Here is a 27,950-nt window from a genome sequence, read left to right as displayed (position 1 = left end):
TTTCTCCTCCTGGAAAAAACCCCAAACAAACACAAATCTCTGCTCTTTTGCAATGTTATATATTTTCTTGTTTCCTGAAGCCCCAGGGTTTTGAATTAACTGCACACAATTTCTCATAAAGCTGGCTAATTATAGGAGAGGTCCTTTGGAAATACCACACAAAGCAGCAGTGCTTAATTTTTATGCATTGTGGTACTCCAGGGAAAGCAATACCGTAAATTGTTGTTTTGCTAAATTGCCTTCAAATTAAAGGCTTCCACTGTATAGCAACTTAACTCATGAGAATATCTTTGGAGATCTATGTCAATATCCTGTATTCAGTAGTCTGAGTCCAATGAGGCCATATCTGGATTCTTCTGGATTTTTCAACTCCGAAGTTCCCATACTGTTTCCTCTTCCTTAGTCATTGTCTTGAAATGCTCCTGGAGTATACATGTCTCACTGGCATGTGTAATAAATATAAAAGTTGGACATAAATACCACTTGAGACTCTCCACTAAGTTTGTGAACAGGGAAATTAGCTGAATGATTTCTCCAACATTCTCTAGGAGGGTTGGATTTTCCCCTTACCAAGCCCATAACAAGAATCAATTCTTGGAATTCAGTAATTCCAATAATTTCCCACAAAATTTACCATGCAATATGAGGTCATTATAGTCACAAAAGTTAGTCTTTCCCAGGCTGTAGGCTGCAGATGTGTTGATGTAGTAGGAGATGCCCAGGCTGAGTCAGAGAGAGGGGTAAAATGCGTCATCAGTCATGAATCTCTTCATGCCCACAAGATATCTAAGTTCAGGCCACTGCGAATTTCTTTTACCCTTATCTACTACCAATTTTCTTTGGCCGTTAGTGGTTCAGATTCCTATAGAGAGCTGAAACTTGCAATAAATGTTTATACCCATTTGAATTGCCTGGATCTCCTGATTTCCCTGGCATTTGACAGCTGGATCGCAATTCCGTTTGTTAGGATATGGTGTAAATCTAACAAGTTGTCCAGGCAATATATGTGTGCTATAACTTTAAATGTATTCTTTAACTCTTAAGATGTAATGCTGAGTAATTGTACTGCTGAGTCATTGTAATGACTAATGACTGCTGACTGAATGCTGACTGCAATTATCATAATTGTACTGTTGAGTCATTGCACTGCTGACTTCACTTATCTTAAGTGGATAATTACTAGTGTAAACTGTATATAAGAAGGAAGCCGAGCTATAGTCATTGTTGGACCTGCTCTCATCATTGCTTGACTTGCTGCTTGACTGGAACTGTTGATTGGAACTGTTACTGTCATGTATGAAGAAGCTCTCATCGTGGATAGATATGCTATCATCGTGATTTGTTACCAGCGTTGAATTGCTGTTTGTCTGGTAAGAAGATATCTGTAACTTCGGACTGATTTGAATGGCTAAAGACTTGGATTGATTAAAAGACTGTGCAATTGTTTTTCACTACAAAGTAAAAGCTTTGTTAAACCAGTTTGTATGTATTGTATTCATTGCTCTCAGTACCGTTTCTCTGTGCATTTACTCTGCTGGTTGGTAACACAACAATATCCTTAACACCGTTCATCCACATTGTCCAAGGGAAAGATGTCGCCATCTCAGTGACAATAGCAATAGCAAAACAAAAACTGTCCTCTGAAAATTTTCACCAAATATACAGGCGTCCCAAAGTTGCTTTTTCAGAAGGTAACTGGACTTTCTTGTTTTTCCTTTTGAAGACATTTCGCTTCTCATCCAAGAAGCTTCTTCAGCTGTGACAGGATAGTGGGGAATGGAAGGATTTATATTCCTTGCAGACAGCTGGTAATCTGCATCCTTTTAACGGGTCGTTGAAGCACCTGGAGGTTTATCTATGTCCTCAGGGTCACCTGAGTAGTGCTCCTGGTTCCTGTGGTCTGCAATTTTTCCTCTGGAAATCCATCAGGAAAAACAAGAAAGTCCAGTTGCCTCCTGAAAAAGCACCTTTGGGACAACCATGACCTGGATGACTGGGAATCTCTACAGACTCAAATATATGGGCAGAGAATTTTCCTTTATATTTCTCCAAAGAATTTTTTTCATCAATTTATCAAAGCATTCTGTAACTCAGCCTTAAATCATCATATTTAGCATTACTATATGGGGGAAAAAATACTATCCTGTTGTGTGTGGGTTTTTTTTTTTTTTTTTTGCTGAAACTTAATGAAAGTGTGGGAGACAAGGTCAACCTCGTGAAATAATCCAGATAGAAGCACTCTGAGATGTATTAGCTCTGTCTTTATTGTAAGTTTACATTCACAGAATCTTTGAAGATTGAAATTATAATTATTTCACCCAGGGGTGAAATCCAGCAGGTTCTGACAGCTTCTGGAGAACCGGTAGAGGAAATTTTGAGCAGTTCGGAGAACCGGTAGCGGAAATTTTGAGTAGTTCGGAGAACTGGTAAATACCACATCTGGCTGGTCCCAGAGTGGGGTGGGAATGGAGATTTTGCAGTATCCTTCCCCTGCCACGCCCACCAAGCCACACCCATCAAGCCACGCCCACAGAACCAGTAGTAAAAAAATTTGGATTTCACCACTGCCTTCACCTATACAGTTCAGGTAACTAGGGAGAGTTTCTTATGAGACATTTGCCAAATCCCCATTTCTCTTGCTGACTGAGGTGCCTTTTATCTGCTTACTTTGCAGTTCTTTCTCTTATTCCCCCAAGGTCATTCTCACATACAGTTACAGTCAGAGCCATCACAGACGGATAAAGAGAGGATGATGCAGTGAAAGACAAGAAAGTCACAGATGTCTGACCTTCCTTGTAACTCAGAATTTCTCCTCTCCTTTAGAATAAATTCTAAAGCAAACCCTCTGACCAAGCAGAAAGACAACTGCAGCAAAAAGGCAGGAGAATTTCTCTGCCCATTCATAATAGAAATCCGTAAAGTAAAAAAGAGTTGGGCCATAAGGAAGGCTGAGCGCCAAAGAATTGAGACCTTTGAACTATGGTGCTGGAGGAGACTCCTGCGAGTCCCTTGGACTGCAAGGTGATCCAACCGGTCAGTCCTAGAGGAGATCAACCCTGACTGCTCTTTAGAAGGCCAGATCCTGAAGATGAAACTCAAATATTTTGGCCACCTAATGAGAAGGAAGGACTCACTGGAGAAGAGCCTAATGCTGAGAAAGATTGAGGGTAAAAGAACGAGGTGGCTGGATGGAGTCACTGAAGCAGTAGGCATAAGCTTAAATGGACTCCAGAGGATGGTAGAGGACAGGAAGGCCTGGAGGAACATTGTCCATGGGGTTGTGATGGACTGGACACGACTTCGCAACTAACAACAACAGCAAAAGTAAAAAAGAAAAAAAAAGGTGCAGAAAATTGAATAGCAGCTGTTTTTTCAGTAAGACACTTTCTCAGGTTTCAACATGCCTTAAAATTTATATTATGAGAAGCAGAGTGTCACTACTGTGACACTAATATAATTACCTGGCTCATAAGAATTCTGTCTACAGACAGTTGCTAATTGGCATGTTTATTTTTAAAATAAATTTCTAACTGCAAACAGCTAAAGCATGAATCTCATTTTTAGGTTGCTTGATCAACTGCTTTCCCTTGTGGAGTATCCATCACTATTTATTATATTTATATTCTAACATACAGTCCTAGGAAAGTACTTCTCACATTCTTCTCACACTCAACAACTCTGTATGGTGGGAAGATACTACAGGATTGGGAGAAGTAAACTGGTGTATCCCCATTTCCTCTTTTCCCCATTTTCAGATTGTAAACCACCCAGAATCAGGTGACAAAGATGGGCAGCATGAAAATCTAATAAATAAATCAATAAATAAAAATTCTACACTGGCTCAGAACGATGTTGCTTCCTTAAACAATGTTTTCAGTGTGAATAAAATACTGAGGATATTCCAACACTTTGTCTCTATTCTGAAAAGAAGCCACAAAACTTACATTTTTTTTCTTTTTAAGACGCTTTAATCCTTTATTTTGAGGTGGAGTCGAGACAACTGAGTGGAGCTGAGCATTTACTTGCTGGATGCCCTTCCTGATGCCTATGCAGAGTTCACAGTAGATATTTTCTCTTTGCGCCCGGATAGAGAAATATCTGCCACTGCCTAGGATTGAACTCTCAACCTTCCAAGTGGAAGGCAAGCGTCTTCACCTCTAGACCATCATGCCTCTCCCATAGAGCCTACATGAATCATGGTGAGCACCTGACTGATTATATGCCATCAGGTTGGTGTTGACTCTTAGAATCCACATAGATAGATTTTTCTCTATGATGATCTGTCCCTACCTTGGCCCTTCACTTCTTCCAACAATGTCACTGTAACTGAGTCCACAAACTTTGCTGCTGACCCTTCCCTTCCCTTCCTTTCCCTTCCTTTTCCTTCCAACTTTCCCAACATTAGAGCCTTTCTGTAGAGCTCAAGATCTACAGACAGTATATTCAAAATATAATAATTTGTTGATCCATATCTGCATCTGAGGGACCATTTCTTTCCATTCACATCTACTTCAGCCATAGAGCCAGGAAACAAGGAATGTTGCAGGTCCCATCCCCTAAGGAAGTACATCTGGCAGGACCCAGAAGAAGGGCCTTCTCTATGATGGTTCCAGAGGTGGTATTCAGCAGGTTCTGACCAGTTCTGGAGAACTGGTAGCAGAAATTTGGAGTAGTTCAGAGAACAGGTAAATACCACCTCTCACTGGCCCCACCCCCATCTATTCTCTGCCTCCCAAGTCCCAGTTGAGTCCCAGGGAGGTAATGGGGATTTTGCAGTAACCTTCCCCCGGAGTGGGGTGGGAATGGAGATTTTACAGCATCCTTCTGCTGCCATGCCCACCAAGCAATGCCATGCCATGCCACGCCTACCAAGCCACGCCTACAGAACCGGCAGTAAATTTTTTTGAATCCCACCACTGGTTCCCTCCCTTTGGAACACTATCCCTGCAGAAATTAGATTGCCCCCCACTTTGGTAGTCTTTCAGAAGGCCCTGAAGACTTGGTTTTGCCAGCGGGCCTGGGGAACCCAGTGTGCGAGGGAGCCCATCAAATGATTCATTTAGTCGTGTGCTGTTGTTGGGGGAGGGGTGTTATCGTTTTTTTAATTTTTATTTTATTCCCACATTGTGTTTTTATTGTTTGTAAACTGCCTAGAGTCACTATGAATGAAGAGGCGGCTATATAAATTTTCTAAATAACTAAATAAATGTTTGACTGCTGATGACCTTTGTGTTTTGCTGAGCTTCATGAGCTTCAACACTTGAAGGCATTTTTCTTCCCCACGTCTGACTTCAACTGAGATTATGTTGGACCTGAATAAGAGTGTCGCCTTTCACAGTATTTTTTGAGGAGGAGGGAGAATCTCTGTCACTGCCTTCAGCTGATGTATGTATGGTATGGTATTCCTATATATCCGTGATGGCGAACTTATGGCACATGTGCCAGAGGTGGCACGCAGCGCCCTCTCTGTGGGCACATGAGCTGTCATCCCAGTTCAGTTCTGCTGCGCATGCGTGTGCACCTCCCACTGGCTAGCTGGTCTTTGGGTCTCTGTCGTGCAAGTGGCATGTAGGGGGCATGCGCACAAGCAGGGGGCACGTGCACAGGGTAGAGCATGTGCGGGGGGCTGTGCATGCATGCGTGGGGTGGGGCACATATGTGGGGGCCACACAGGCATTGCATTTTGGGGATTCGGGCATGCACACGTGCTTTGGGCACTCGTTCCGGAAAAGGTTAACCATCACTGCTATATATGTTATTGTTCTGCCCCAGCTACGGACCCCAAAGAACGCAGCACACACAAAGTCCGTACAAACCTTAGTTTACTAATTTAAATCAGTCTTTTCCGAACAAAGGCTGTTAAATTAACTTCATTAACAGCCGACAAGAATCCAAAGAATAATAACCGTAATCTTACTGTGGTTGGCAGAACGCCCAGAAGCAATTTGCAGGAAACTGATAAGAAAAACAAGATCAAGACGCGAAGGAATGTGAATGAAGTTGTTTCCTGCAAATTGCCTCAGTCGTCGTCCTTCCTTAAATAGGCTAAGGGAGTGGCCAATTAGCCCCAAGCCTTACTCTCGAGGAGACCTCCTCCTGAGGAGCCACTCCTGCCTTTTGGCAGCTCTGTGTGCTCGTGCATCGAGAACAGGCTCCTCCTCTTCTCCCTCTTCACTTATGGGAGCTTCTGGAGGTTTTGAAAGCCCTGGCTGAATCTCCGCCTCTAGCACCATATCTTCTCCAGCCTCCTCATTGTCTGACTCGAGTGCCAGCTGCACAGGCTGTTGGCGCAGCACCACACCAGCCTCCTCGCTGTCGGAATCAGCTACTAGCTGCACAGGCTGCTGACGGTCCACAACAGTTATTAAAATGAAGAGTATTGAATTTTAATTAATAGTTTTCCTCTTCTGCTGATTTCATCACAAATTATCCTACTACATATTCCCCCAAAGGGAAGCAGTATTCATTATCTTAACTTGGAAGTTTATTTCTCTCCCTTCCTTCCCCAATCATTTCTTGTACCCTATGGCGATCCTTTGTTTCTTCCCCAGACACCATCATGTTACTCACCACCAGGGAATAGTAAATCTTGAATCCTGGTTTAGCCACAAAGAAGTCATCCGATTTGAAGGTGATCTTCAGCTGGTTTGTCTTTGATGTTATTTTGGGAGGAAAGTCTTTATATCCACACCATCGTCCTCGGATGAGAGTGCTAATTTCGGAAATATCCTCCACTTCCACAAAATCATATCTGGAGTGAAGGTGACAGATTAGTAGTCTGGCAGAGAAATGATGAAACAAGGCAGCAGACGAGAGGATTTTTTTCCCCCCAGTCAACATTTGAAATTTTAATGATCTTTTTATTCAGACATAAATGGGAGCTCTGTGAGTCTAGAAAGCCAAAATCAGTTTCTAGCAATAGCACTTAGACTTATATACCACTTTACAGTGCTTTACAGCCCCCTCTAAACAGTTTACAGGGTCAGCATATTGCCCCCCCCCCCAACAATCTGGGTCCTCATTTTGCCAACCTCAGAAGGAGGGAAGGCTGAGTCAACTTTGAGCTCATCAGGATCGAACTCCTGGCAACGGGCAGAGGTAGCCTGCAATGCTGCATTCTAACCACTGTAACACCATGACTCCTGAAGCTTCTAGCATCACCTTTATGAGGATGAGGATGATGATGATGATCATCATTTGTTCTGTAACATCAGTCAGTTCCATGCTGGCACTGGAAATCACAGGGGCACTTTTACAAAAATGAAGGCAATGACTACAGCCCAACTGTGAAAGTCTGCTCAGTTCTCTGGAAAGGCTGATGGTGGGATTTTCAGACACTGTCCATAAAATACCTTTACACTTTCAACATGTTAGTTATCAGTCTCTGGATTCAGGAAACTAGCAGCCACAAGCTAAGCAAGGATGGGCTCCTGGGGGTTCGGGCGATCCTCTAGCCCAAGATTGCCAGGGTTCGGTGAAACCACAAATGCCACCCCTAGCTGGCCACGGCCACCCCACCCCTCCCCTCCCAGGAGTCTCCACACAGCCTGTTCATCATTCCAGGTAAGTGCAGGGGCCGCACAGAGGGCAAAAACCGGGCCTACTGGAGGTTCTGGAAGTCCAGAAATGGGCCTGTTTCCGGGCTCCCGAGGACCTGTTTTCACCCTCCCGGAAGCTCAAGGAAAGCCTCTGGAGCCTGGGGAGGGTGAAAAACAGACCTCTCAGAAGTTCTGGAAGTCCTGAAATGGGCCTGTTTTCGGCCTCCAGAGGGTCTCTGGACCCCGGGAAAGCAATTTTCATCCTCCTGGAGACTTGAGGAAAGCCTCCCGAGCCTGGGGAGGGCAAAAAAATACTCCCCTGTGATGGTGCAGGTGGCCACCTAGGCCATGCCCATCATGGCCACACCCACCCAGCAATGGGACAGCAAACCCATTGCTAAAGGATCTGAAGCCCACCCCTGAACCTAAGTATGGATTCAAGAAGTCCACAGTATTAGCTTTGATGATGCTGTATTATGCAAATATGGAGCAAGAACTCCGCCTTACCCATAAAACTGGTTTTAATTTGATTCCTAAAGATACAGTTGTTTGGTGTTCACTATAAATCCCACATAGGTCTGGCGAAATCCACTTCCTAATAAAACTCGTACTCCTTGGGGACCCAGTGTCTCTGAATACCTCGATTCAATTACTTCAAAGCTTTCCAGGAAATTTTGCAAATCTTGTCTAAAGCCAATCTCAGTTAATGTCAAGCATCACTGCAGATCGTAGGACTGACATTTTGAATATTCTCTGCATTAAAGGAGGAGGGAGGAAGAAAATATGGGTGGGTGGGGGACTTACCTGGTCCCGTGGAAATGGGAGGGGAGACCCATTACAAGATCAACTGGAGAGCGACCCAGTTATTAACCACACGAGTGGAGTTGTTAATGCTGGATTAGGTCTGGAGCGTGGACCTCTTGAGACCTCCTGCAACCCTCTGCCAGTGAAAATGGAGCTCGGGAGGGCCGCCGAAAATTGAGCTCATTTTCACTGGCAGAAGCACTGTGGACCGGTTCTTCGCTGTTTCCAGGACGGCCCTGTGGGCCAAATCTAATTACCCCATGGACTGTATCCGACCCCCAGGCCTTGTGTTTGACACCTCTGATTGTATAGTATAAAAGAACACAACCTTCTTAGGCCTGAGAAACATTAAGTTGCAAACTGGGATCTCATTTCAAAAAAATAGGCTATTCCAGGATAAAATGGGTGTGATCCAGAGTCAAAGCCAACATTTGATTAGATTTAACGTGTATTCAAAAATACATTTTATATTGATAATGCAGTTTCTGTCCACCTTTTTAATTAACGATCTCATTTATGAAAAGAGATATATTTCTATTTCTTTGCAAAGTAATTTGCAACACTGTAAACCCTACAGACATGTCATAATTGATAGCCAGGAGAAAAACAAGACTACCAAATAAAATTTAAAAAAACGAATATGTGAAAAGACAAGAATTACTCAGAATTAATGGCTGGGAAATGTCATTAAGCAGATTAAATCTCTCTCCTCTTCCCCCTTCTGCTACATTTAAAAACTGTTTAGCTGCTTTTGGGGGGACTTTGCAATTCCATGCTGAGCAGGCATAGATAGAAAGTGTTTGATACAACTTCCTTCACCTTGGATGAGCATCTCAAATCTTACATCAATAAGAAAACAAGTTTGGTCTGACTGCAGTTTTTAATTTAAAAAAAAACATCTCTAAGAAACATGACTAACTTATTTTTGCCTACCTTGTTCTACCAAATGAGCCATTATGAATCACATTGGATCTCCTTGGTGATTTGATTAGCTTACCTGCAAATATCATTCTCTGGTTCCTCCAGGCCAAACTGATGATCGAACACCAGCTGTATTCTAGCGTTTCCTGGTGAATGTAGCTTCCATGTCAGCAACAGATTCCTAGGATAATTGTGTGGGAAACGAGGGCTCTGGATGTAACCATTTTCCCAAACATTGATGGTCTCTTCTTTCTTATATAAGGCCGTGAGATGATTACTTTCTGTTAAAAATCACACAAAGAATAGTTATTAGTATTCAAAACTGGTTTAAAATGATGATAATGATGATAGAGAGAGATGTTGGATGGATGTAACCATTTTGGATGGATAGATGATAGATAGATAGATAGATAGATAGATAGATAGATAGATAGATAGATAGATGGATGGGTGGGTGGATGGGTGGATAGATAGATAGATGATAGACAGAAGATAGATAGATAGATAGATAGATAGATAGATAGATAGATAGATGATAGATAGATAGATGATAGATGGATGGATGGATAGACAGATGATAGATAGATGGGTGGATGGGTGGGTGGGTAGGTGGATGGATAGATAGATAGATAGATAGATAGATTGATAGATAGAGAGAGAGAGAGAGAGAGAGATAGATAGAGAGAGAGATGGATGGATGGGTGGGTGGGTGGGTGGATGAATGGATAGATAGATAGATAGATAGATAGATAGATACATACATACATACATACATACATACATACATACATATGGATGATAGACAGACAGACAGACAGATAGAAATAGAGATATATAATAGAGATCTGGGCTATAAAAGGAAAAGATATGGTAATATGCAGTGTGAAAACAGACAATTACTTGAAATTGGATCCATCTTTAGAATAGTTTTTTGCACACTAAAGAAAGTATACTATCTTTTGGGTATGCATCTTCAAGTCAATTTTGGATTCCTGGCAACTGCCTGGACTAGTCCCTGCCATTTTCTTGGCAAGGCTTGTTAGAAGTCTCCTTCTTAGGACTGGAAAAGAGGGACTGGTCGAAGGCCATTTGGGTGGCTTTCTGTGCCTTAACTATTGAACCAAACTGGCTCTCATATAGTACCGTTTAGACATCAGAAAAGAATCTGCCTGTGGCCTGTGTATATGTGTGAGATTCAGATATTCAAGTGCTGTTAGGACTGTTAAAATTTTAATTTTTTATAGTTTAACAATTATTTACAGTTGATGATATACTAGGAAGTGGAATAAAATCAGGGATTGTACGGAGGTATGTTCTGAAATACATCTTCTATCAATCTGTTACTACGGCAGTTGCCACTTTTCATTGACTCTGTTTGTACACCACCACACTTAGTTGGATCAATGTTGAGTAGACATCTTGTGCAGACACTATTGCTCAATCAACAATGTGGCATCAGAAAACAGGATATTTAGTTCTTCATGAGAAGACTAGATACGTCATATGTGCCACACGATTGGGGTTACATATTCCCATGAAATGGCTGAGTGGGCTTAACTCTATGCAAGACTGAATTCTTTCAGGCTAAATTCAACCATCTGGAAACTAAACTGTCAACTTACTCAAGTTCCCACAACGTATTATTCCCTTTTGACCCAGTAAAGTGTATTGTGGGAAGAGAAATATAAACAAGCTGAAAAAGCTCCCCAATTGTAGAACTCAATGACTTTCTCCCCCCCTCCCCCGGCATTTATGTGTTGCCATTTTTCCCTGTTCTCATCAAAACCTCTCACTGTCAGCACTTCAACCTGCATTTACTCTAGTGCTGACATAAGAAGGAGAAGAGGGGGCAGCTGGCAAGAGGACGCTTGACTTCTCACCTACTTATTTTCCCTGAAGATAATATCCCCTAGGAGATGAGATGGGAGGGGGGACATTCCTGGGAGCTTAAGTTGTAGATATGGGTAGAGTGATTTGGAAGAGGGCCAATGAGACGCAGAGAATTGGGGAAGGGAAAGGGAAGGTTTGGGGCCAGGAAGTCAGAGTTGGCTACGCCACGATCGGGGACAGGTTGTCATGCTTAATAAAATGAAAGATTTCTTCAAAGACTATCTGTTTGGAAATGCAATTTATTTTATTTGAGACGACATCGAAACCTGACACTCACTTCTCAACAATCTTGAAAAATCATTCAAGAAAATTTTGGAGTTGGAGTGGTGGTTAAGGGCGAGGATGGAAGCACTTCAGCTCCCATACGCCATCCTTCCATCCTTGCCCTTTCATTCTCAATATAAATATAAGTTGAAAAATGTTAGCCCTGATCCTTCAAGAAAAGTTTCCATATTTCTGGAAGTACTTGACATCAGGAAACCAAACTCTTGATTCCTCAGATGTTAGACACTACTGACTTTGATCAAGTCAGACCATTTAATCCATCTAAGGTGCTGACACTAATCTATGGAGATATTCTAGAATCTTTTCCTATCACCTGAATATATCCTTTTTAATTGCCAATGCCAATGATAGAGACAGGAGCTTTCTATGTTCTACAAGTGATCAATGATTTCTCTACCCCACCACCCTGGCAGTTTTATCCATAATAAGTTATGATCAACTGAACTTGTTTCCCAAAGAAAATCAAATCAAAGTTCCCAAGACAGATAAATGCGTAGATGGAGAGAGAGAGAGGGAGGGAGAGAGAGAGAGAGAGACAGAGAGAAAGAGACAGAGACAGAGACACAGAGAGAGACAGAGACAAAGAGAGAGACAGAGACAGAGACAGACAGACAGACAGAGAGAGAGACACACACAGAGAGAGACACAGAAAGAGAAAGAGACACAGAGAGAGAGACAGAGACACACACACACACACACACAGAGAGAGACAAAGACACACACACATACACACACACACACACATAGAGAGAGAGAGAGACAGACAGACAGACAGACAGACAGAGAAACACAGAGAGAGATACATACATACATACATACATACATACATACATACATACATACATACATACATATCTCGCTACTACCCACTCTTCAAGTCAAGGCTACAAAGCTACAAAGAAGTTGGTACTTAGTTACTGTTGGCATTTAGTCTAAACAGATTTATAAGCCCTAGTCCATGTATGCATTTAGGTTTTAGATCATTGTTAGGAATCTAGATCTATCTATTGTATGACCTTTATTAGAAACTCTGTCTTCTCCCCAGTGACAGCTAAATGAATACCTTTGGGAAGGTCAGAAAAAGACTGAGATACACATCACCTCCTGTCATTTTCCTGCAGTATTGTTCTCGCGTTTTTCCTAAAGACTTTAAGATGTCATGGAACTTTTTGTTGTTGCTTCTAAAAGTTTTCCCATGTCATGAATCAGTGCCAGTTAGATTCAACTGACATCTGTCTTGCTAAGCAACTTCCCACCATTGTTTGCCCAGTGACAATAGTTGGAAAGTTCCCCTGCCATCTCACAGTCCACAAATGAGATGGTCAGTGAACGGGTATTTCAGGTCAGTCCATGGACTCGTTTGTGATGCCCCACAACTTTGCAATTGGACACAATTCAATGCACATATGTACTCTTAATTATCTTCCTCCTGGGTGTAACCACGAGAAAAGGCTTTAATACAATTACATTTTAGTGTTTTAAAACTAATGTTAACTTCAAAAGCTACCATTTCCCCCCACCCACCTGGACATCATCACATCCTGTTTTTGACCCTCTATGCATGTGCAGAAGGCTCTACGCATGCATGGAGGAAGCGCGTGTGTTCACATTTGCAAGCCGGTAGGGAAAGGTAAGTGAATTTCACCCCTGAAGCTAATCATACAGTAATTAACATGATTCAGGGATGACTCACACCCTGGTCAGAGCTTTTTCATTCTCCTGCCATCGGGAAGGAGATATAGAAGCATAGGCAGCCGCACAAATAGGCTGAAGAACAGTTTTTATCCGTGGGCTGTCAGGCTTCTGAATGGAAAATAACTTTGCAACAACATAGTACGATTGACTTGCGGGGCCGGCGCGATGTGCAATAAGTTCACATGGTGCAGTAGGATTGTGTGTTTGTTAGTAGGATTCACTGGGTCAGGGATTTTTCTTTTCTTTTACTGTCTTTCACTGTGAGTTGTATTGGGTTAGGGGGGGTGCACAAAGGGAAGCTCAGCCAATCTCATTGTACACATGTTGTGCATTGACAATAAAAGGTTTTGAATTTGAATTTTGAATTGAATTGACTGAATGGAGAAGGCAAACTTTGTCATCTTGTGTCATGATACCAGGGGTGAAATCCAGCAGGTTCTGGCGAACCGGTAGCAGAAATTTTGTGCAGTTCGGAGAACCAGCTGCGGAAATTTTGAGTAGTTCGGAGAACTGGCAAATACCACCTCTGGCTGGCCCCAGAATGGGGTGGGAATGGAGATTTTGCAATATCCTTCCCCCAAGAGTGGGGAGGGAATGGAGATTTTGCAGAATCCTTCCCCTGCCATGCCCACCAAGCCACGCCCACAGAACCAGTAGTAAAAAAAAATGGATTTCACCACTGCATGATACCTCATACAATTAGACTACGTTATTATATTTGTGATTGATAATATAAGATGAGGTTATAACACATGCAGAGTTTTTCATAAGGAGGGGTTAGTAAAAATGGCCTAAGAAACAAGTAGGATGTTATTTTAGATCTTAGATCAAGTAGGAACCTTAGAGAAAGAAGCAATAGGAGGGGGGGAGTTAGAATGCACTAGTCATAAGAGTTTACTAGCTAAATCTTAATTAAAGCCCCTTGATTAATGGTCAACTATTATTATTCTTGCCAACATTCAACAGAGATTTCATTTCATGTAATTAGAGGCCATTATTCCACATACTCTGGGAAGATCAGAAAATAAATCATGGGCCTTTAGTGAACTGGAGAAGTGCTATCATATTCATTTTCAGTCTTCTCTTGTTAACATTAAACCCAGTTCCCTTAATTGCTCCACGTTTTCAGTTCACTGATCAACCACAAAGCATCCTCTCTGATTTGCCTCATGCTTCTGATACAGCGGTATCCAAATTAGGACTCAACACTTACGCTGGGAAAGTAGAGTGGACTGATTACTTTCTACAGTTTGAAATCTGAAAGTTAATTTCTATTGAAACTGCTTAAATTGTATAAGACTGTTTACCTGCCATGCCACTCTGCTGATTCATACCTCACTCTCTTATCTCATGTTAATTTTGCAGTCTCCAACTGGCAAGCTGTCTCTGCTTTTTGAGCTGAAATGTTCCCTTCATCAACGATTCTTCAAGAACATTTACACTTGAGAATTAGCCTGCTGTGAAAAGACTTCCAGAGGCAGTGTGATTTTAATCGTCTCTCATAAAGCTTTGGAAAGAGAGACATGAGTTAATCCACTGATCAAGGAAGACATGGTAGCAGTGACTCACCACCAATGTTGCCTCTAATTTCTGACATGCCATGTGCAGGAAAAAATTTTTTTTCAGCTTTTCCCAAATCAAGTACTAATTTGTTTATCCTTATATAACACGGGTGTCAAACTCGCTGCATCACATTTCCACATTGACTTTTTTGTGATGTTTTTCCCTTCATGGAGCTGGAGTGGGCGTGGCCTGCACATGACCCATTTGGCCTGCAGGCTGCCAGTTTGACACTCTTGCTATATAACTATTCAAGTAAATTGCAGACATGTATAGAACAGCAGTGAAATCCTCTGAAGTCTGCTACCGGTTCTGTGAGTATGCTACTGAGCGCACGGCCGCGCAGTACTAAAAATGAAACATTGTGAAGCCTTCTGAGTCTGCATAGGTAAGTAGAACAGCGAGGGGGCGGAATCCGCTGTGCCACACAATTTAGATTAGCTAGAAAGCAGGAAATCTGACGATTCTAGCTAATATAAATTGCGCGTCACAGCTGATTGTTGCCCAGCTGATCGTTGGAAATACCAGTTCGCCCGAACCAGTAGCATTTTTTACTACCGGTTCGGGAGAACTGGTCTGAACCGATAGCATTTCACCCCTGGTATAGAAGTGACATATTAACATGTTTGCATGCTGCTTAGTTAAAGTATAGAAACTAGATAGTGTAATAGTAGGTCACACACTTAAAAATTCTTCTTTGAAGAGACAGTTGGCATCTGGCAATGCCCCTCTGTCATTCTCTTGGCAGCATTTTTCATTGTCTTCTTCTTTCTAGGGCTGAAAAGAAGTAGTCCAAGGTCACGCAGTTGGTGTCATGACCAAAGTGGCACTAGAAGTCACAGTCTCCCAGTTTCTAGCCCTGGTACCTTAACCACTACAACAAAGTGGCTCTGCATATGCCCGGTGCATGCTCAGAGATTGTCATATCACAATAACATAATCATACCGACAATTTATAATTGCAATGAATATGCAATGAATGAATTTGATCAAGAAAACAATTGGGGAAAAAAGTATTACGAGTAGTTCTTGATTTACAACCACAATTGGAACCAAAACTTCAGGAGCAAAGCAATGCAGTTATTAAATGAGTCATGCCTGATTTTATGACCATTTTGCTATGGTTATTAAGCAAATAACCACAGTCATTATGTAAATCATGCAATTTTTAAATGACCCTAGTTTCCTACATTGACTTTGCTTGTTGAAAGCCTCCCAGGAAGATCACATATGATGATTATATGACCCGGGCTGCTCCAGTTGCCGAGTGCCTGAATTTTGATGACATGACAGCAGGGACACTATATATGCATGGATCAGTCATAAGTCACTTTTTTCTAGCACTATTTTAACTTCAAACGGTTGTTAAATGAATGATCGTAAATTGAGGACTATCTGTATACAAAAAAACCCCAACAGGTTTCCTTTGGGAAAAAAAAAGGCAATTATACCATTTCTGAAAATGCCCATAATTGGTGATCCTTCTTGGCACTTAGAATTAGGATGGTGGGATCCCTAAATATATTGCTTCAATGGAAATTACTAACATTTTTCTGTAATAAAACTGGCTTTGTTCATGATAAAATCATGAATGAGAAGACAGACCTGGCATGTATTACCAGACTTTGATGGATGAAGAAGGGACCAATTCATGGGGAGCTGCCAAGTGAATTTTGTGTTTTGCATCAGTCCTGATCCCAGGAAGTGGGACAGGAACTGTAGTGTCACGCTGTTGTAAGAAGCACTGGTCTGCAGCAAGCCAGAAGTGAGGCCCTGGTTGTGAAGCAGGCAATGTTACTATTGCCCTGACCTCCCAGCTCCATGGCAACATCCATTGCCAATTTTTTTTTTAATCTCATTACAGGGATGGCTGTGGTTTTGTCTAGACTATTAGGCAAATGAAGAAATGCTTCCATGGAACTGTGAGGCCAATCAGGGACAGATCCCTTCCTCAAAATTATAAGATTACCTAGAGCAGTGATGGCGAACCTTTTCGGCACTGAGTACCCAAACTGGAATGCACTTGCATGTGCCGGAGCAAAGACCAAAGCTGGCCAGCACGTGCATGCCTCTTTTTTTGGACTAATTTGGGCCATTTTCAGGCCATTTTCCCGTGCTCCGGCATCCGCGAAGACCAGCTGCTGGAAACCAGAAGAGCAGCTGGTGATGGCACATGTGCTCACAGAGAGGGCTCTGCATGCCACCTCTGACACACGTGCCATAGGTTCACCATCATGGACCTAGAGCCACCAAGTTCTGCAGGGAGGAAGAACCTATCAAGATGGTCTTTCCCAAATTTCTGATGGATCCAGCAGATTATTTGGTAGCACCTGGGGAAATTTTCCAGCCATTGGAAAGGCATTTCTATTGGGTACTTTGATGACCACTGGAACACAAAGGTGCTTGAGAGGATCCTTTTGAAACAGCCTGTCCTCACTTCCTGATCCCACAAAGCTTCTTGGTTTGTTGAGGAGCTCCAGGAAATAAAATAGGCAAAAAGATGCCTGGAGCAATATTAGGGGAAAACAAGAAGCAAATACAATCAAAAGGCTGGGAAGCATCATTATTTCTCTGTTTTGATTGCATCTAGAACAACAGAGTTAGAAGGTATCTTGGAGGTCTTGTAGTCCAACCCGCTGCTCCAACAGGAGGCCCTACACCAGTGATGGCTAACCTTTTTGCCATCGCGTGCCAAAAGCAGGGGGAGAGTGGGGGGGGGTCATGCACACGCGTGCCCATACCCATAATTCAATGTGCTCCACCTCCCCACATGTGCGCACGACCCCCCCACGCTCCCCACACTTTTGGCACGTGATGGCATGGTGGGCCTGGTAGGCCTATTTTTCGCCCTCCCAAGGCTCCAGAGGCTTTCTAGAGCCTGGGGAGAGCGAAAACAGTCTTCCCCAACCCCCCAGAGGCCCTCCGGAGGCCGGAAACGGCCCATTTGCCAACTTCCAGTGGGACCAGAAGGCACGAAAATCAGCTGGCCAGCGCATGCATGCACACTGGAGCTGACCTAGAGCAACGCTCGCGTGCCCACCAATATGGCTCTGCGTGCCACCTGTGGCACGCATGCCATAGGTTCGCCATCACGGCCCTACACCATTCCAGACAACTGGCTGTCTAATCCCCTCTTAAAAACCTCCAAAGATGGAGCACCCACAACTTTTGAAGGGAAGCTGTTCCACTGATTAATTGTTCTCACTGACAGGAAATTTCTCCTTATTTCTAGGTTGGTTCTCTGCCCAGCTCTAAAATAACTCTAGGTGGCTCACAACAATCAAACCCAGAAATTATAATTCTGTTTTTTTTTATTTTGTTGGACTACTTAGAGCTTGGCTAATTTCAGATGGTCTGATAAAATTTGAAAGTTGCAGTGAGGAGACTAGGTCACCTAGCCGAAGAAGAAATGAAAATAATCACAATGACTATTTCAGAATGAATCATAATGAGACGAATTACAAAATAAACAGAGTTAAAAATAATTGGGAAAAAACTGAACGGAGGAACTAAATGATGTCTTCTACATATCAGTTCACAAATTATACAGGCTTATATTGGATCAGACAGAGAATGCTATATTTGGAAAATATGATATGAAATTAAGTAACTGGTTTTGGAGGGGAAGCAGAGATAAATATATTCTAAAAATAGGCATAAAATAAAAATAAATGCAAATGAACTTTCATCAATGCATCTCCCATGAATGACATAAAGAAATGCTGGACAAGAATGCATTAAAAAAAATTCTGATTATTAGCAACAGCCACAGCAGAAACGACTGCAAAGATTATGAATCAAAATGTAAAGGAGTCCCTGTGGATTTTATTCCACTAGTTGTTGCTGACTAGCATCTCCATTTCAAGGCCATTGAATCAGCCCTCTCCGAAGATATTTCCATGGTCAAGTGGCCAGCATGATGTCACAGAGCAGTGTTACCTTCCCACTGTGGTGGTACCTATTTATCTACTCATATTTGCATGCTTTTGAAGTCCTAGGTTGGCAGGAGCCAGGCAAGGGCGGGAACTCACCCATTGTGTCGTGCTTGGGTCTCGAACCTGGGCTGCTGGCTTTTCAGCCACAAGCCCAGTATCTTAACCACTGAGCCCCCCCCAGCTGCCTATGAGCCAAAAGCCAACCCAAAATAATATGCCAGAGCCATGGGGTAATAAAAATATTATTTTAGGAAATTGGTTGGCATAGAAAATCAGATACCAAGCACTCTGCTCAATAGTTCACCTCATTATAGAAACCTCTTTTTTTTCTTCAAAAAATGTAACCTTATTAAAAACATGTCTAGGCAATGAAAGTGAATTAACATGAAGATAAAAATTTAAATTTGGAATTCAAGGCCCCATAAGACCAAAGAATCCAGAGCTGCATTAGGAACATTATTTTGTTCAGCTAGTTTTGCTTTGAGAAATGATCCTCCCCAAATGGATGCAGCAAGAAATCCAACAGAGTAATTCACTGTTGGTTTTGTTTCAGAGATGCCTAATCAATCTCAGTACATGAGTAGTGAGAGTTTTATATTAACTGGCACTTTGTTTTCTGAATCTGTTTTATTTCAGAAGAGAGCAAGATGCCTAAAGTCTTCCTGGAATGTAACAAAAACCAGGAGCTATTCTTTTTTATTTCTCTCCCCCAGGATTAAATTTAAATGTAGCTCCCTCTGAACCTGTAATCAGAGCCGATGCAGATAAACAATAATAGTATTTTCAAAACGGGCAGTTCTCAAGCTTTGCATTCTTAAAAATGTGTGGGTTTGCAAAAAAACCTGTGATTCATAAACATTGTATACACTATAATTGTTAGCATATAAACCATAGCTACTTAAAAAAAAAAGAATAGTTAGCATTACCATATCAAAGCATAATCTCCCATGAAAGTACAGAAGAAGGCTGACTAACCCAATAATGTTGATTTCAATAAAAGGGAACATATGTAGCTCGGGATTGAACTGGGGGTCCTTGGGGGTCCTCTGAGACAATGAAAAACTGAGAAAGAAACAAAAAGATCAGGACATGTCCTTCCCAGGAGTCAATACCCAGATAAACAGGGATTAACACCAGACAAACAATCAAGCAGAAAACAATACCTTAATCAAGGAAACACCCAGGAGGAAAATATTTCCCCCTAATACTAGTAGGGCAAGCTACTATATACTATAACTGGAAATAAACATCACACTCACTAACCCTGATGATATTATTTTCTTTGGGTAATGAAATATCCCCAAGCAAATAACCAAGCTCAGATGGCACCAAGGATTCCACAATGTTGATTTCAGTTTAGGAATATCTGCATACATTTGCAAGTCTCTTCATTACATACAATAGTTTATACACTGCTCAAACAACTAAAGGGAACACAAAACTACTGTACAGTATATAATGAACAAAGTATTTAATAAGGCTATTTCATTCATTCAGATCTCGGATGTCTTCTGCTTGTGTTCCCTTTATTTTTTTGAGCAGTGTACAATCTGGATTCATCCTTGTAGCACACTTAAGATTACGCATTTATTAATGTTCTGTTTTCTGTAGGGCTAAACCAGAGTCGAGATCTCCAATGTGATGGTTTAGTGTGACCAAGTCTGCCACTTTCACTATTGTTTCACCTATTTCTAGGCAAAAACTTAGGTGTTCATCCAAAATGCTTTTTGAAACAATATTATGCTTATACAAAGTCCTGGAAAAATAGTCATAGATTTTTATTCTCTATTCTCTTCTTTGATTCTGTGATTATAAGATAAAGCTATAACTGAGCTATCATTTTTAGCTGCTGGGTAAATAGTTAAGTAACTTTTAAGCTACCTGGAAAATTCTGAAATGGATTATCTAATGACACGTTTCTCCAGTTCTGGATAGTAATGGCTAATCATTACTTGATGAAGTGTTTTCCATGGGGGGAGACCTATCTCTTCTTCCTGAGAACTGTCTAATTTTCGTCTTCTCAATGCCAAAATTTGCAGACTTATATCCAGTGATCAGGATCATATGATCACATTTCACTCATGTGTCTCATTCTGTGAGGGGCTGTCACAAAGAAGAGGGGATCAAATTATTCTCCAAAGCATCAGAGGGTAGAACAAGAAACAATGGTTGGAAACTAATCAAGGAGAGAAGCAACCTGGAGAAACTTCCTGACAGTGACAATTAATTAGTGAAACAGCTTCACTCGAGAAATTGTGGGTGCTTCATCACTGGAGTTTTTTAAGAAGAGACTGGACAGCTGCTTGTTTGAAATGGTATTGGGTCTCCTGCTCGAGCACGGAGCTGGACGAGAAGACCTCCAAGGTCCTTTCCAGATTCTATTCTATTCTATTCTATTCTATTCTATTCTATTCTATTCTATTCTATTCTATTCTATTCTATTCTATTCTATTCTATTCTATTCTACCCTACGGTACCCTACCCTACCCTAGTCTTTTCTATTCCGTTCCGTTCCATTCCGTTCCATTCCATCTAGACCACTACATGAATTGGAGGATACAGATTTTAGTTAGTCTGATCTTCCCATATGTCAGAGGAGGGAATAAATGCCTCCTTGAGAGTTTCACTGTGGGATGATTCATATTATTTTTTTTCTCTTCTAAACAGAAGCTAAGAATTAAGTCAACTCAAATCTTTATTATGGCCATAGATCAGCATACTAAGAGTTCTTCCTTTGTCTTTTTTCAGGTGATTCCTACCTAACCTTCAGTCTTCTTAACAACTGTTTCATTCCACCAATACATTCATACCTACCAATGTATGAACTTTCTACACTCCATATAAATGCTTTAAAACAAAACAAAACAGAGAAGCACTTTTTTCTATTTTCCTTGGCTTGGCAGCTGGTAAAATCAAGGCAGCTGAATTTGCGGAGTTCCAAGTAACGGAGGGAAGAAAGCATATTTGACTTCAAGCCACAGAACAGTTCACCTTCAGGTCAAGATACGTAAAACAAACTGAATTTGTACAGCTAGTTCCGTTTCCCAAGTATTCTCCACTCTCCTCCCCTGCCTCCATTTTTCCCTCTGTAAGCAGGATTTTTTTTTTGTTATACTTAGAATGAGCTATAAAGCAGGGAAAAAAATACTACCCTGTTTTCCCCAAAATAAGACATCCCCTGATAATAAGCCCAATTGGGCTTTTGAGTGCATGGCAATAAGGCCAGCTGATACTCAGCTGTACATCTCCACCCCAGACCACCCCAACGATGCCCTTGATGTGATGTCTTGCTGCCTGGAGGCCGTGCGGGTCTGGATGGGGAGGAACAGGCTCAGACTCAACCCCTCCAAGACCGAGTGGCTGTGGCTTCCGGCGCCCCGATATAGTCAGCAGGTGCCATCGCTGACTATTGGGGGTGAATCTTTGCCCCCCACGGAGAGGGCTCGCAATCTGGGTGTCCTCCTGGACGCACGGCTGTCTTTAGAAGAGCATATGATGGCTGTGGCCAGGGGGGCCTTTTATCAGGTTTGCCTGATTCGCCAGTTGCAGCCCTTTCTGGATCAGGACGCCCTGCGCACAGTCACTCATGCCCTTGTTACTTCCCGGTTGGACTATTGCAATGCTCTCTACATGGGGCTCCCCTTGAAGAGCACTCGGAGGCTCCAACTGGTCCAGAATGCGGCCACGCTGGTGGTTATGGGCGCAACCTGTTGGGCCCATGTGACACCCCTCCTGCGCGAGCTGCACTGGCTCCCAGTGGTCTTCCGGGTGCAATTCAAGGTGTTGGTTACCACCTTTAAAGCGCTCCATGGCATAGGACCCGGGTACCTCCGAGACCGTCTTCTGCCACCAATAGCCTCCCACCGACTAGTTCGCTCCCACAGAGAGGGTCTCCTCCAGGTGCCATCGGCCAAGTTATGTTGGCTGGCGACACCCAGGGGGAGGGCCTTCTCTGTGGGAGCCCCAGCCCTGTGGAACGAACTGCCCCCCGAAATACGTAAGATCTCCGACCTCCGGGTGTTTCGCTGCGCACTGAAGACCCTGTTGTTCCGCCAGACCGGACTATCAACATAATAGTTTTAAATTGGTGTATTTAAATTTCTGGGGGTTTTAAATCTGAGCCAATTTATTTAATTATTTTAAATTTTACATTGCTGTTTTGTCTGTGTTTTTAAATAGGCTGTACACCGCCCTGAGTCCTTCGGGAGAAGGGCAGTATAGAAATAAAATTATTATTATTATTATTATTATTATTATTATTATTATTATTATTATTATTAGCGCTTATTTCAGGGTTCAAAAAAATATAAGACAGAGTATTATTTTCGGGGAAACACAGTAAGTTGCATAATATGGGGAGGCATCACAAGAGAACATGGTCAAAAGATGTAGTTGCATCTTTGGAGATGATTTTTTAGAACTGGGAAATTACTTGAAACCACTACATTGTTTCCCTTGCTAATCTGTGTTTCGGTGGGTGTATGACAGAGATTCAAAACAATTAACGTGAAAATTATTGTAGCATTATACTCTTATGAAGGAAAGGATAATCTCTGTTGACCCTCAATGAGTAGGGTCAGTTTTGTTCTTCGTTTTAGAGCATGGGTGTCAAACTCGCATTTGTCACATTGCCGTCATGTGACGTATCATGATGGTTTTCCCCTTCGTGGAGCTGGGGTAGGCATGACCTACGCGTGACGCATTCGGCCCACGGACCACCAGTTTGACACCCTTGTTTTAGAGTAAATAGCTCTCATCTTGACTCCTATAGCACACTATCACAAAATGGTAGCATACTACTGCTACATTTTAAATACCATGTTCATTTAATTCAAGGAAAAAGGTTGTATTTATGAGAAATGTTGGAGAGATTCCCATGGATGAAATCCTTTCATTTATGTATTGATAAAGTAGTCTAACTAAGTATGAATATCTTTTCTTCCTGTTGTAATTATCTCCACAATAGTATGTAGTCTTCTTGGCTTCCAATTCTTTAACTAAATCCCAAAGCAACTTTCCCATTGTGCCGGTTCAGACTGAGAAAGCCAAGGAGGTTTAAGGATGATGGAAAGATATTCAACAGAAAGCAACAGTGCCGGCAGTCATGGGGTCTACGGAGTGGGGAGAAATAGACGCTAGTCACATCACAAGAAATCTTTATACAAATTGCCAAAATGAAATATCTTATTGGTAATATGATACCAAAATCCAACCCTTGCTTGGAGGGCAGTGGGGATCACATCGAGACAGTATAATTCCATCTTGCCTTTGACGTGAGCTGATTGTGGACTGTCTAAGTATTAAATACGGTAGGAATATGATTACATTCATTATATACTTTGGTTATTGCCTTAATTGTGTTGCATGCTGTCCGGGGGTGGGCTGCTGAGGTTCGCAGGGGTTTGGGAGAACCTCTAGCTAAGATTCCGTGCAGTTTGGAGAACCCCCAAATCCCACTCCTGGCTGGCCCTGCCCACCCCACTCCGCCCCTCCCAAGAGTCCCCATGCAGTCTGTTTTGGATGCAGGTAAGTGCAGGGTGAGTGTGGAGGCTTGGGGAGGGTGAAAAATGGACCTAGCGGAAGTTCGGGAAGTTCCAGAGGGCCTCCGGTGCCTGGGGAGGCTGTTTTCTCCCTCCCAGAGGTTCAAGGAAAGCCTCCGGAGCCCGGGGAGGGCAAAAATCCCCCCACTGTGGTACAGGAGACCGACTAGGCCATGCCCACCATGGCCACGTCCACCCAGCAACCAGGCAGAGAATCCCTTGCTAAAATTTTTGAAGCCCACCCCTGATGCTGTCCTGGTTCAAAGAGGACTGGGATGGGATAGAAATGATGTTAAATAAATATGTAATATGCTGACTATAAACCTGTCTTGGGGCAAACTGTACACACTGTGAGCCACCGAGCTACTTCACATTCAAAGAAATATTAGGGTTTCTTCATCAAATTCCTTCTCTTCTCTCACAGTGATATTCCTCTCAGTGAATTATTACCACACTTTCTCACTTCCTAACTGAAATGGCTTACTTTGAATTTTCTGTTTAATTTACTTAAAGTTGCACTTTCATTTGCTACTAACTTCCAGCATTTCTGGGATGCTCTGGGAGGGGAAAATAAAACATAACTATAATAATGATTTTTATTTTTATTTTTTTGATGTGCAAAAGCCCTCTTTTCTATATGCTTGGAGATGTAGCCTTCATCAATCTGGGAGACAAACTCACTTTGAAAAAAATACCTAGCATAGTCTCAGAGCATCAATGGCAACAGTTTCTTAACACACACACACACACACACACACACACAATCTTACATTACGCAACTGATTTAAATTTCAAGGCTGAATGAAAGACAAAGGTCTGTTTATTACGCTTAAATGTACTCTGTATTGGGTTCATATTCCAACAGACCTATTTTCTGTACCGTTTTCTCGTTGCTTTTTTTGTCTATGTTCAGGGTTGCTCTATCTGGCTGCAACTATCAGATGGAACCACTAGGTGTCAGCAGAGAGTTTTAAGAGTTTTCCATGTCTCTTTGCTGCCGCTAAGTGGTGGTTCAGAACTTGCAGCTCAGATACGGTAGTCCTGATGGTTTCCCGCAGCATATATTGGGAAGAAAAAAAAAAAAAACCCAGACTGTCATATGATGGTTTCCATATTAACAAAGTATCTTCATTTGTAAGAGAGTGTAAAAAATGTAACATCAATTATGGTGGATTTCTCAGTCTGGTGAAGACACATGTCTACTTGTGTTTCAAAATAAGTAAACTCCATATATTCTTTGTGTAGCTCCTGTAGATTGAGTGAAAAGATGGCTCGCTTGTTCAATTTGTGTATATGTGTGACAGCGTGTATTTAAACCAGTCGAATATATTTGATAAAACTCCACAAATTTTTTATCAGGAGGGCATTTGCCTATACTTTGAAAAATTATTAGAGGTAAAGCGTTTCTTAGTTACACCTGGGAATATCTTACTTACCTGTGTTACTGTGTATTTGGGTATGTCAGCATTGAGAAAAATAACTAATAACATGTTAAAATCAGGATATTGGCAGGTAAACAGCAGCTATGTGTACCCATTGTTTGTTTGTTTTTTTCTGAAAGTGCAAAACATCCAGGAAAGACTTCAGAATAAACCTCCTACCAAATTCTTAAAAAAAAAAAAATGTACTCTGTATTTCCACAGGGCACTGTATAGGTCAAGATTGTTGTTGTGAATTCTCCTTGAACTCTGATTTAAAATGGTTTTTTTTTTTAAAAAAAAAACTGAGATTAAGGCAATAATAATTGCACAGTGCTCTGTAGCTCAACCTGTAACCTCTGGATGTAGCTTTAGCTCTAATGTGACCTTTCGAAGAATTTGAGTTTTAATTTAATGCTAATGGGCATTGTCAAAGATCTATGGGAACCCAGGAAATCAGATCATTCATCTATCCGGCCAATGTTGTCATTAAACCAGGGATCATCTAAAACAAACACTCTGACCTATAACAGAACCTTTCTTCATATTATAAAGATTGTTGGTTCAGGCCTCTTCCCAATAACCTTCTCTCAATCAAAAGTATGTTGAGGAATTCCAACTGTGGAAACTTCTTAAGTGAATTTGAAACTTTGGTAGGAACTCTTGACCAAAGTACTTAATCCCTATTCTTGCTTTAGGTCAATGAAACTACTGAGCTTGCCCACTTCTAAAAAAAATATCTAATAGTGAACAAACTACATGAAGGAACTTATTTCACAAAACATCTCATGTAATCTAATGTTTCTAGGAAACAGTGGTGGGATTAAAATAATTTAACCGGTTCTCTGCCCTAATGACTGGGTGGGTGGGCATGGCCATGATGGGTATGGCCAGGGGGTGTGACAGGCCCCATTTTGGGCCTAGTAGGCCTCCCTGCACTTACCTGGAAGCCAAAATGGGGCCCGTGGAGACTCCTGGAAGGGGTGGGGCCAGCCAGCAATTTAACTACTGATTCGCCCGAACTGGGCCGAACCAGCTGAATCCCACCACTGCTAGGAAACTTTAAAACACAAAAGCTACCTGGTACAAGGTATATTTAAATTTGGAACTTTGATTAGGCTGGCCAAGAAGCAAGATTATTTGCAATACAGATAGGCAATATGGAACATATATTTCCTATAACTGAGTCCAGCCTGTGTAGGGTGCAGGATTATAGAATTTGCAATCCAAAACATACAGAGAACTTAAGGTTACTTCCTATGGCTGGCCTAATGCAAACTTCCAGAATAAGCCAAAGTTGAGGAAACCTTGAGAAAATTGCCCTCTGATGAATCTTCTTTTCTATTGTAAGTCCTCATGGGCTTATCTAAAACTTAAGAGAGACCAAGCATATGGATTTTATGGCAACTTAAAACTTAAACGTTCATTTTCAATATGATGCTATTTCTCTTTACTAGAAAGGGAGCAATATTTTTATAAAGACAAATATATTTTTTTTCCTATAGAGACACTAGACTACATGGACTATAGCATGCTGAAAATGAATTATTTCATTTCCCGCTGACCAGTCAAATCTTGCATGAAGAATGAATTATCTACAACATCAAGCAGAGAAATGTGTGACCAGATGCTACTAATTAGAGAATAAAATTCATCATATTCCTGCCTCAGATAAAATATTTTCATACATCATATTAACACAAAGAGAGTTTTCTTGCATTTGGAATGAGCTAAATTGACACCTAGAGTCTTGCCAGCTTAATCATATTTTTCTGGAAAATAAACATTTTTAAAGTGTTTTATATCAAGGGAAAAAAAAAAGTAAAACTAACAGCTCCATAGAGAATGTATTATATCTGAATATCTAATGCTATATAATCTCTTTCCAACAATGTTCTTTTACTGAGCAACATTTGCAAAGAAAAAGCTTTGCGTCTCAGACTAGGTAGAAGTAGAGAAGTAAGGCCTGCGGGCTGGATCTGGCCCACGGGGTGCTTAGATCTGGTCTTTGGGGCCGGCCTAGAAAAAGCAAAGGACTGGTCCATAATGCCTCTGCCAGCAAAAATGGAGCTCAGGGGGAGGGGATGCACGTGGCTCCCCCGGGGTCCATTTTTTCTGGCAGAGGACTACCAAAACAAACTAAAAACAAAACAAAAAGAGAAATGTTTCCCCTTTTCCAGTTGAGCATCCAAGAAGGGTGCTGTGACCTGAAGACATGGCTTTTCCAATAACATTTGCTGATCTGATGGGTGATTCTTAATTGGGAGATTTTAAATTGATTGTTTTTAGTAGTTTATTTTTATTGTTCTTATCGTTTAATTCTGGGAGCCACCCCGAGTCCTTTGGGAGAAGGGCGGCATATAA

General features: G+C 41.7%; 1 protein-coding gene across 1 annotated transcript in view; it reads right to left on the bottom strand.

Annotated features, from left to right (window-relative positions):
• The window catches only part of PDGFD (platelet derived growth factor D), a 210,667-nt gene that overhangs the window by 76,238 nt on the left and 106,479 nt on the right, over window positions 1-27,950 (bottom strand). Inside the window, exons 2-3 of the mRNA XM_070943967.1 lie at window positions 9,340-9,544; window positions 6,571-6,751 (exon numbers count right to left, since the gene is read on the bottom strand). Coding sequence (XP_070800068.1) covers window positions 6,571-6,751; window positions 9,340-9,544 — 386 coding nt within the window. The remainder of the gene's footprint in view (window positions 1-6,570; window positions 6,752-9,339; window positions 9,545-27,950) is intronic.

This window comes from Pituophis catenifer, unplaced genomic scaffold, assembly GCF_029215685.1.
Source record: "Pituophis catenifer annectens isolate HBS135680 unplaced genomic scaffold, rPitCat1.0.hap2 SCAF_4, whole genome shotgun sequence".
Classification (NCBI taxonomy): Eukaryota; Metazoa; Chordata; class Lepidosauria; order Squamata; family Colubridae; genus Pituophis; species Pituophis catenifer.
The sequence above is the reverse complement of the archived record's forward strand: the minus strand, read 5'-3'. Positions and strand labels throughout refer to the sequence as shown.